The sequence below is a fragment of the Primulina tabacum genome, chromosome 11, assembly GCF_025594145.1.
Source record: "Primulina tabacum isolate GXHZ01 chromosome 11, ASM2559414v2, whole genome shotgun sequence".
In the NCBI taxonomy this organism is placed as follows: domain Eukaryota; kingdom Viridiplantae; phylum Streptophyta; class Magnoliopsida; order Lamiales; family Gesneriaceae; genus Primulina; species Primulina tabacum.
In genome coordinates, this window is record NC_134560.1 from 38,712,350 (window position 1) to 38,724,119 (window position 11,770).

Below are 11,770 nucleotides of genomic sequence, written 5' to 3' on the forward strand. Positions count from 1 at the left end.
ATTTTGTTAGTTAAGTTCTAAATCTATTAATATGATAATAAAAAGTAACGGATAAATTATAATTACAAGAATTTTTAAAAATAAAGAAAAAACGCGAGACGGATATTCTCTGATAAATATACGACTAGTGAATATAACAACCAAATAATTATACAAAATAACCTTGAAATAACCATATTCTTCTTATTCGAAAAATTTTGATGAAGAAAATTTTTAGGGATGAAAAGTAAGTTTGAAGTGATTGAATGTGTTTGTAAAATCATATTTATAGGGTAAAAACTAGTCGTTTATGACCGTTACAAAATCTTTAAAAAAATAAATGTATGTATAAGTAAATTTTATGGTAATAATATGATGTATATAATGTTAATTATGTTTAAATAATTATGTATATCACATCACAATATTATAATGAGGTGTCAGAGACTCCTTTTATATAATATTGTGACATTATACAAATATATATAATTATTATATAACACAATAAAAATGTATAAACAATGAAATAATCACATCATATTATTATAATGAGGTGTTATAGGCTCTTTTTATATATTATTTAATTATATATACAATAAATAACGAGTAACACAATAAAATTATATAAGTAGTGTAATAATATAATTAAATCACATTATTTTAATGAGGTGTCATTGACTCTTTTTATATAATAACATGATATTATATATATTAAATATATATACAATAAAAATAAATAAACAGTAAAATAAATATTTTTACTTTTGAATATTGTTACCTTTTTCTTGTGTTTTTGGAGCTTGGAAAAATATGGAGATCCGAACCTTCAAGTATCGTGCTGATAACGTGTTAAAAGTAAAAATTTACGATAAAAAAATAAAAATCTCAAAATCTCAAAATATATTAACTACACACTTTATAAAATTGTCTACTCAATCGTGTTCTTCTTCACAAATTAAGAGACCTATTTATAAATTTTTTTTGAAAATAATCTAAAAGTAAATACATCATCACACACTAATTTCAATATTTTTATAATTTTTATTTTCAACATTCAATAATTTCAACCTTTTATTTTCAAAAAGGTTTTTAAGTGCGTTTTTTAAAAACGTTTGTTCAGCCAAACACAATTTTTAAAATGTACTTTTAAATTTAATAACTTGACATCTAGAAACCAAACGGGCTCTGTATCTTCGTGTAGACTGGTATCCTTTTGGTTAAAGCTTGGAAACTCTTCAAAGAAGGGACCCTTTCAACCAATTGCAGCATGGAATCCATCATTTATACGCCTTCTCCCAGTCCACAACCAAGAAGAAAAAAATATATCTCAGCAACCATGCTCATTTCCACCATTGAAATCTTCTCCGTCTGCTTCCTCTTCTCCATCCCTGCAACCCTTTCAGTTTCATTATCATTCAACTTTTCCAGCTTCGGGTCTTTCGAGAACAATCGTTTCATCAACACCACAGGAGATGCTTACATATCACCTCAAGGGATTCAGCTCACCCCGAATGAATTCAATGTTTCACGGGTTGAAACAGTGGGCCGTGCCACCTATATCGACCCGCTGTATCTGTGGGACAAAAATTCCGGGAATTTGTGTGATTTCTCGACCCATTTTTCGTTTGTTATAGATTCGAGTGGGGGAACCAATTTTGCGGATGGGATCACCTTCTTCTTGGCTCCTGTGTATTCATCCATAAAGTCTAATGCTTTTGGAGGAAGCATAGGCCTTAATACAGATAATGTTTATTCAAATTCATCGGCGGAGACATTTTTTGCAGTTGAATTCGACACTTATACGAATTTTTTCGATCCATCTAGCCCACATGTTGGAATTAATATAAATTCCATGATATCTGTTGCAACCGCTAATTGGCAGAATGATATTACTCAGGGAAAGCAAAATGAAGCTTGGATTAGCTATAGTGGCAGTTCAAAGATTCTGAGTGTTAATTTTACAAACTTTCTTAATAACACAATCACACTGGGTAGCCTCAGCACCGTGATTGATCTTAGAGATGTTATGCCTGAAAAAGTTATGTTTGGCTTTTCTGGTGCAACAGGAGCTTATTTTGAGAGAAATACTGTTAAGTCTTGGGATTTTTCTTCAAATTTAACCATTGAAGATGGAAAGCGAAAGAAGAAGCGGGGAGGCCGGGAATTAGCTATCGGATTAGGAGTTGGATTGCCGATTCTAATTCTTGTTTTGGGATTTGTTGGCTGTTTCTTGAAGAAGAAAAAGTATAACAAGGAATCAAGAGATACACATACATACGCTATCGACCCATCGATGGATAACGAATTTCAAAGGGGCACCGGGGCTAAGAAGTTTTTGTATGCTGAATTGTCCCGTGGAACTAATCATTTCGCAGAGGAATTAAAGCTTGGAGAAGGGGGGTTTGGTGGAGTTTATAGATGTTTCTTGAAAGAAACCAACTCATATGTTGCTGTAAAAAGGGTATCAAGTGGATCACATCAAGGCCTAAAAGAGTATGCATCAGAAGTGAAGATTATCAGCCAATTAAGACACAGAAACCTCGTCCAACTCATCGGTTGGTGCCACGAAAGAGGTGAACTCCTCCTTGTTTACGAGCACTTGCCAAATGGGAGCTTATATTCAAATATCTTTAAACATAATTCAGTGTTGACATGGGAAGTTAGATACAAAATTGCACAGGGATTAGCCTCAGCTTTGTTGTATTTACATGAAGAATGGGATCAATGTGTAGTCCATAGAGATATCAAGTCAAGCAACATCATGCTGGATTCGAACTTCAATGCCAAACTTGGTGATTTCGGTCTAGCTCGACTGGTAGATCACGACAAAGGGTCACAAACCACGATCGTGGCAGGAACGAGAGGGTACATGGCACCCGAATATGTGATCTCCGGCAGGGCCAGCAAAGAATCCGATGTATATAGTTTCGGGGTCGTTTTGTTAGAGATCACTTGTGGGAAAAAGGCCATTGAGGCTAGATCTCAAGAAAATAATATAGTGGTATTAGTGGAATGGGTGTGGAAACTTTACGGTGCCGGGAAAATACTCGAGGCTGTGGATCAAGACCTAGTAATCAAGCAAAATGGTGAAGAAATGGAGAGATTGCTGGTTGTGGGGCTATGGTGTGTTCATCCAGATAATCGGCATCGGCCCACAATACGACAGGCGATGAATGTGATGAATTTTGAGGCTCAGTTGCCCGTTCTTCCATCAGTGCTGCCGGTGCCGATATATTACAGTCCTTCCATGAATATGGTTACGAGTTCTGGTGTGAATTACAGTATTAGCGGGAGTGATTCTCTGGAGTACAGCCATTACAGTAATTCTTCAAATGTTACCACTTCTTCTGCAGGTTCTGATCCATCTACTGCGTTGCTTAAAACTTCTTGAGGCGTCGTTTTTTTTTATATAAATTATTTAGTTAATTCTTCGGAGTACTACGTTATCACGGACCCGTGCATGATTGTCATACATGGATGGATATTTTGTCATAATAGACTTTTCAACATGGCCACACATATTTGAAAAACTCATGCCATGAATTTTCAAATCATCAAATTCTATGGACTTATATTACTAAAAGTTGTAATAATCATAATGACATTTTCTATATCATTTAGTCTTCTTTCTTTCTTTCTTTCTTTCTTTTTTTTTTGAGTTGGAGAGAGATTTTGTTGTAAGAATTGGAATCTCGTGAGATTTTTTCACGGATATAGGTCGATCATTTTTATACTTGGAGTGAAGAGTGATATTTTTTGTACAAAAAATAATATTTTTTATAGGGTCGAATCAAATAGAGGATATATGTCTCATAAAATTGATCGATGAGATGATCTCATAAGAAATTAGATCTCGAACTTGAGAGTTGAGACCTTCCAACTTGGGAACGCAAGATGAACTGTGATTTTTAAATAAACTGAAGATTTTTACTCATTAAATTTTCGAACGATATTTTACTAGAAAAATTTTAAAAAAATGGAGAAATGAGATAGGATTATGGCTCGTTAATTTGTACAAGCGAGTGAATATGTACACGTGTAATATTTTTTTTATTTTTGACTTAATATATTTGATTTTAGTAGTTTGGTTAAATCATTTCTTAATATTACATAATTAAATTCCATAGTCTTAGGAATAATGGGCGGCAATTTTGGAAACAGTTTTCATGTTTGTAAAATAAGAAATGTAATAACAAAAAATGAACTGTGGTTATGGAAACAATTTTTGAAAGTTAATTGAAATTAAGAGTTGAATTTATGATCTTGAAATGGTCATACCAAAGAAATCATAATTTTTTTTATACATAGTATATGATTATAATGTGAGCTTCAAATTTTAAAAAATATGGAGTATTTAATTTATCTCAATTTTTTTACATAAAATTTTAATATATTTAAAAAATTTATGGATGATTTCTCTTATAGATTGTAACTAGTTAAAACCGTCAAAAACACGCTTGGTAAGATTGAATGAAGTGCGAATAAAATGTATATTCTCAACCGCATTTCATTCTTTTGCTAGGTAATATCTTTGGTGAAAATGTATATTATCATTGTTGAGTACAATAATTATTCATTCTCATTAGAGTAATTGAAATGTGATATTTGAGTTGTTGTATGATTTAAAAAATTTGAGTTGTACTATTATCACCAGAACGAGCTCTAGGAGAGGCGCTCTAGGCAACTGTTCAGGGCCTTCTCTTTGATAGGGCCTCCAATCCTGCGAGCCGAGATAGGCCATTGCCTCAGGGCCCGCCCTCACAGGTGCCAAAAAAAATTTATTAGTCCTATGTTAACGTGTTGAGGCCTGCACCTAAATGGTATGTGCATTGGACATTTAAAAAAATTTGAATATTGACCCGTTGAGAATATGATTAAATATAATGATTGTGCTCATTCGGGATTTAATCCAATTGTATAGAGCCTAAACAATAAAACTATACGGCTCGTTAATTAAATTTTTAAAAATTTTGTATGCATAAAATGGTAATGTTTGTCCAATATATTTATTATTTTATCTTGTGTGCAAAGAGATAAATATATAACTCGTAAATTATATTTTCCTTATATCTATTGTTTAGTTGTTTTTAATTTGCCTGAGCTTACGATTATTTATCATAACAAATTTTTTTTTAACATATCGTCTCAGGCCTGTGAACCACATGTACGGCTCTGGTCATGAGCTTTCTTGCTTTCTTTTAAATATGGCAATGAGTTAAACCTACACTCAATCAGTCACGCTCACGAGTCACGGCTCACTTAAAGAATTCTCAATTTTCATGTTATCTTCCCAATTCCCATTGATCGTTCTCTTCCTTACTGCCTTTAACCATAAATTTTAAATTGAAGAAAAATGAAAATCTTGAGCATGTTAGAAACATATGATACAAAATCATGTGTTTTGGGCTTTGTTTATAAGTATTTTCTTTTGATTCTTATTGGAAAGATTTGAACCTCTCGCGTGATTTGTGTTCTGAAAGTTCTTCCCCTCTTTGTTTTGAAATGCCTCAATATTCAAATTTTCATATAATGCATGCCTTGTAAATTGCATTATTTGATAATTATTGCTGCCCAGAATTCCTCTCTTGTCTTCAAAAAAGTTCTGCTTCTGTTTGCTGAGAACAATATGCGAGAAAATCTTTGCACATTTGATCTCTTTGCACATCTGATCTGAATAATTCTTTTATCTCTTTCGTTTAAATCCTGTTTTTATTTCCTTTTGGTATGGGTTTGAACCACAACTGATGTGCATTGTGAGTATTTGTTAGTATTTAAATTATATTTTGTATGTGTTTTGATAGATTTGCATTGTGAATCAGGGACGTAGCCAGAAAATATTTTGATCCTGGACTGAATGAATTGATAAATCGGGAGTTCCTCCGCCAGCGGTGGTGGTTACGGCAACAAGAGGCAGAACCAATGATGAGGGACAAAATTTGCAGCTTAAGCCCAAAAATTTTTTAGCCTGGGCTGGGCTGGAGGGACAAAAATGATGAGGGAAAAAAGTAACAGCTTAGATCTATTAAACAGTTGTTAATAAAAAAAAAATTTAGGCCCAAAAATTTTAGCCTGGGCTGGAGCCCACCCCAGTTGGGGATGAGTAAAAAATTTTTGAACATGGAAGTTCAAAGAAGCAAAAGAAAGAAAGACGAGGTTCTTACAAAATCCATCTCTGGATCCAGGGAAAGGTACATAAAACATGTTGTTTCTCTAGTTGAAGATTTGACTACCATTACAAATTCTGATTTGAATGATGTCGTGGTTTGTATTGATCCAATCTTTACTGAGAGTGTCAATGACCAAATTTTGAATCTGATAATTCAGTTGCAGATCAAATCTTTATTGAGAATATTGTTGTGATTCGCGTTTTCTCGTGTCCAAACGCACCGAAAGTTTTAAAATTTTTATTTAATTTTGATAATCAAAATATTTGGACACTCGTATGGTTTGGATTGAATAAACATACATATGATGTTAAAATTTTTACCTTTAGTGAATTTTCACTTGGCTCCAACTACGCTGGTACAAGCGAACGTAGCTTTTGTTGTAAATCCTACGTACATTCTTCAAATCTACTTTCTTCAGTTTTCAAATCAAATCTACTACTGAATTATTTGTTCCTCTTCCAACTTGCACTAGAAAGTATAGAAGGAATTTACGTAGAGATTGATATGAAGTTGCCGAAAACAAAGAGAGTGGGAAGATGTCGTTTTTTGGAAAAATCCCTTGGCTTGGAGGCTAGGGTTTCGAAAAATGAGAATGAACTGTTGTCTTTAACCATGAGCCTAATACACATAAATATAAACTTAGAGCCCATTGATTAAATTAAATATTTAATTGCTTAATCAAATAATTATTCTAGTCCAACTTATTAATTTATTAATTAATCTTTTAAAGTTCAATTAAGAACCTTAATAATATGTGTATTGGTCTTGTACTTCTACAAGCCTATTATACATATACTCATTACATTTAATTTAAATCATTTATAAATTCAACATTTGAATTTAATATATTAAATTATAAATTCAACTCATTGAATTTATCACCTCCAAAATTTAATAGTCATAAATTCAACTCCTTGAATTTATTTCTCATTGTTTTCTATAAATTCAACTCCTTCAATTTATTATCTTAATATTTTATATAAATTCAACTTCTTGAATTTATTATCTCAACGAGGACAAAATAATCCAGTACTTGTGTGACCCTCAATGGTTTAGGAATACAGCTAGCCGTGGCTTCACAACTCTTTGTGATTCATGACATAATTTTTTATTCGGGCTTATCCTAATTCGCCCCATTCTATATATCAACAATTGATCATGAGAATGTCGGAAATCATATTTTTTATTAAACCCAGCGAATCATGATAATAACATCTAGTAGCATCGCCCCATGATTCCCTAGGTATCACTAATAGTGCCTGCAAGAACCAGTTATGATTAACGTACAGTAAGGTCCCTTCATCTCATATATCCCGATCGAATCTACAACCATTTGTTCATCAATTATTGCATAAGAATTCGATGACTCTGTGACATATCTTTGATAATAAATAGTGGCATCGCATGTATAATTGGAGAACTCATTCTCTAACGTACATCTCATACTCTGGCCAGAGATCTCATGCATTATTATTTCATCAAATCACACAGGATATTCACACCCGTTGGTGAGCGGTGAATCCCGACTACAATGCATTGGCTCCTACATGCGTCGCAACTGTACCCATTCTTGCCACCTGATGACCCTCCTGGAGTCGGTAAACGAGTCAAAGCACATCACTAGCATATAGAGCATCAGCGTTGTCCCGGGTCGTAAGGACTAATGATGTACAATCATATCAACGGACTTATCCTCTCGATGAATGATAACCACTTGGAAAGTCCTACGGAAGACAGTTCGGTATAATCATCATATGACTACCAATCTGCACATTTGGACATCTCTATGCCCTTACCAAGAAACCCGGTACACAACATCACATATACTATTCTTGAGCTCAAGCGACCTTTATCCATGTTTTAGGCGGCTGAATCGACTAGTAACACATTTAGATTACACAGTGTTTACAAATGAGTTTCAACATCGAATTACGATTCATTTGTATTAAAGTATAATCAATGTCTTTATCTATGTTGATCACATAGGTATACAGATAAAAAAATAACAAACCGTGAAATAATGAATTATATTAAAATGAAGATTGTTTATTATAACTGAGTCAATAAATTCTCTAGCCAACCGTTGGTTTACATGACATCTAATCTAACAAATATAAGTTTGAATGATGTGTTTCAAGTAAATAATAATCATGAAGGAGCTAAAATTGAAGAAAATAATAATAATAGAATGGATTATGTAAATGATATTGAAAATTTGAACGGAAACATAGATACAAGTGATGAAGAATTTGATTATTTGTTCGATCTGGAAAACAAAGAAAGATGGAATTTTTGATGGAGAGAAATTCAAAAAACGTTATGGATATCGTGTATCCAGTTAATGACCAAGGTAGAAGTTTCAATGATAAACATTCAATCGATCTTTGTCAAATGGAGAAAAACTTCATCGATCATGGTTAGCGTGCTCTCGGAAGAAGGATAAAGTGTTTTTCTTTTGTTGTGTGTTATTCAAATAGGAAAAAGTTATATCAAGTCCTTTATTAACATCTACTATAGGTTATGGTGAAGATGAAACAAGGTTGAGGAAGAAAACAATTGATTCTTGTAATAAAAAAGACATTGAGAAAGAATAAACATTTTGGAGAGATGTTTTAAGGAGAATTATAAGCGTTGTAAAAACTCTTGCTAGCAATAATTTTGGGTTTTGTGGAAGTAATGAAAAAACTTGATGATCATAATAGTGGAAATTTTCTAACTATAATAATTCGGATGATTGTTTATTTTGATCTGATCATAGAAGAGTACCTTCGGCGCATACGGAGAAAGGAGACCCGTTGTGTCCATTATCTTGGCCATAATGTTCATATTGAATTTAAAAATTTTACCACCAGTAATAAATTTTGGTAAAATGACAAGCGTTTGGTCCTACAATTGGCATTAGATCAATGTCATTGGTTCGAGTATCCCAAGAATTATATTTATATACTTCTTGAGGGGATGTTGGGTTAAACATACATGAGTGAAAGTAGTACGGTAATAGGTAATCTCATGACAAGTTTTTGTGCATCAAGCTGCTGAAGTTGTGCCACTTGATCTGGTTGGCTAAGTGGATCGTAAAAGAGTGACACTAAATCTTAACGGGTAATAATTTTTCTGTTGGAAACATGGTCGGCATTAAGTAAAAAGTAAGATTGATATCTAAAAGATATAAGACAATACCAGCAATCGACACGTACATTCTCGGACTCATGAACCTAATACCTGACTCAGTAGCACTCAAGTAAGTGCACTATGTATTGCCACAAGTATAATGAAATAAAATTGTGCTTTGACTAACAACTATAGTTTTTGGTCTAATGATAAGCGATTGATCCTAACAGTTGGTATCAGATATAAGATTACGGGTTCGATTTTCACTAATTGCAAAAAATGCTATTATTAGAATGAACACTGTTGGGTGCAATAATTGTCTCTGCTTGTTAGATAAATCAAAATATGATGCTAGAGCTGTTGTGCGAAATAAAATATTTGATTTGCACTGTTACCTACAGCTATAATTTTTGGTAAAACGACAAGCTTTCAATCCTATTATCATATTCATTAGAATATGCATTCTCACCATGTTGGTTGGATTTACCGTTTACCCATTCTCATTTCAACTCTCCCAAACTTTTTTATTTAGATATATATTATAATTTTTTAAAATATTCTGATAATAATATTTATCATTTATCTTTTATAAATAATAATGATAATAACTAATATCGATTTTTTTATAATTTTAATAATAAATAAATATAAAAATATTAATATAATATTAATAAAATTAAGATTAATAATAAAAGATAATATAAAATTTATAATAAATAGAATAATAATTAATAATACGATAATAAATAAAATAAAATAAAGACGATAATAGTTACCGTTTAATAATAGTTAAATAACAAAAGTAATAGTAAAACATAACCAAAAATAATAATAAAAAAATTAATAATTAATTCAACGATAAAAAAATATTAATTAATAATAGATACATAAATAAAGTTTTAATAATAATGATAGTAATAATAGAATACTAATTGTAATAATATTTCATATTAATATTATTTTTAAATTAATAATAATTTTATAATAATAAATATAACACTATAATAATGATTTAATACTAATAATAAATACACTTAATATTATTTTTAAATTAATAATAATTTTATAATAATAAATAGAACACTATAATAATTATTTAATAATAATAATAAATAAAAGTGTAATAATGATAATATTAAATAAAATATTAATATTTAATAGCATCTGTAATTATAATAACCATAGATAATGAAGATGACAGTAATAGTAAATAATTTTTGAATAATTTTTATTTCGATATTTAATTAATTAGTAAGTTTGAGACTGTGTCCCAGATCTATATCTATTAGACGTGCCAATATTTCTCATATTTACAATAATAAGTAATATTTTTGACATAAAATGTAAGGCCCGAGAATTTGATTACCGTAATCTGAGATTAATCTGAAATGATTTGGCAATAATTAATACGATTAGTGATTTTTAATCGAGATAATTACGAAAGGGCTAACCGAGACACGAAATGAGATCGCGTGTGAAAATGGATGTGCGAGGACAGTAGCATCGGCGCACATGCGCGACCGGATGCGCGCACATGCGCCAAACAGGCAGAAGACCTCGCGCATATGCGCGGAAGATGTCGCGCATATGCGCGAAGCCTATGCGAGTGACTCCAGAGAGTCTCGCGCATATGCGCGGAGATGAGTCGCGCATATGCGCGAGGCGATGTGCAGGATATATGCGGAGACAATAGGTCTCGCGCATATGCGCGATGTCAGTGCGCGCATATGCGCGTGGCATGCAAAACGTAAGATTGCCACTTGGTTTGTATGAGCGACGTGTATATATATATACATACACACATTAATCTTAAGAAGAAATCGAAAGAAAGAGTCGAGGAAATTGCCAAAAATCCTTACGCCTCTTGTGCAAAATCCGTCCGTCTGATTTTGAATCCGACTTCGGTACCGAGTTCCTAGCAATGCAGGCTACAACTGGACGTAAGTTTTGTTACGTTTAGACATGTTCTGAAATTATGATGTTGTCAGAATTAAATGGAATTCATATATGATGTTCTTGACATGTTAGCCATCATAGAATCGAAGTCAGATTAAAGAATAGATTGTTTATGAAATTGTTATGAATTTCAGAGTTGAATTAGTTGAGATTCTATATCAAAGTTGTGTTATTATTCAGATTATGAGTTGTACTGATACTGGTTATGAATTCTGGTATTATATCGGTGGTGTTGAAATAGACGGGGTTATCGTGACTAGATTGTTATGCCGTCGAAACTATCAGTAGATTGATATTGATCAGATTCAGTATTGATTGAGATTGATCAGATTCAGTAATGATTTCGATTGTATCGTGATATCATTGATATGAATTAGATTGTGCCTTGTTCAGATATGGATCAGATTATGTATTTGATTTGAATATTGATCAGAACAGGTATTGAATTGAATAGTATACTGATATTGTATTTATGCGATTGTCATTGCCAGACTGGGTATGGACAGATTGGAATACGAGACTTCGTCTTCATCAGATCGTGAAGAGAAATGTATAAA

At 32.2% G+C, this 11,770-nt stretch overlaps 1 protein-coding gene across 1 annotated transcript; it reads left to right on the forward strand.

Annotated features, from left to right (window-relative positions):
• The first annotated feature begins 1,234 nt into the window (after positions 1–1,234).
• On the forward strand, positions 1,235–3,544 carry LOC142519414 (L-type lectin-domain containing receptor kinase IX.1-like). Its single transcript, XM_075622419.1, has one exon. It carries the CDS (start codon positions 1,247–1,249, stop codon positions 3,368–3,370), a length of 2,124 nt encoding a protein of 707 aa, XP_075478534.1. The 5' UTR covers positions 1,235–1,246; the 3' UTR covers positions 3,371–3,544.
• The last annotated feature ends 8,226 nt before the right edge of the window (positions 3,545–11,770 follow it).

Coding starts and splice junctions, on each gene's coding strand:
- LOC142519414 (XM_075622419.1), top strand. CDS start 1,247: ATGGAATCCATCATTTATACGCCTTCTCCCAGTCCACAACCAAGAAGA.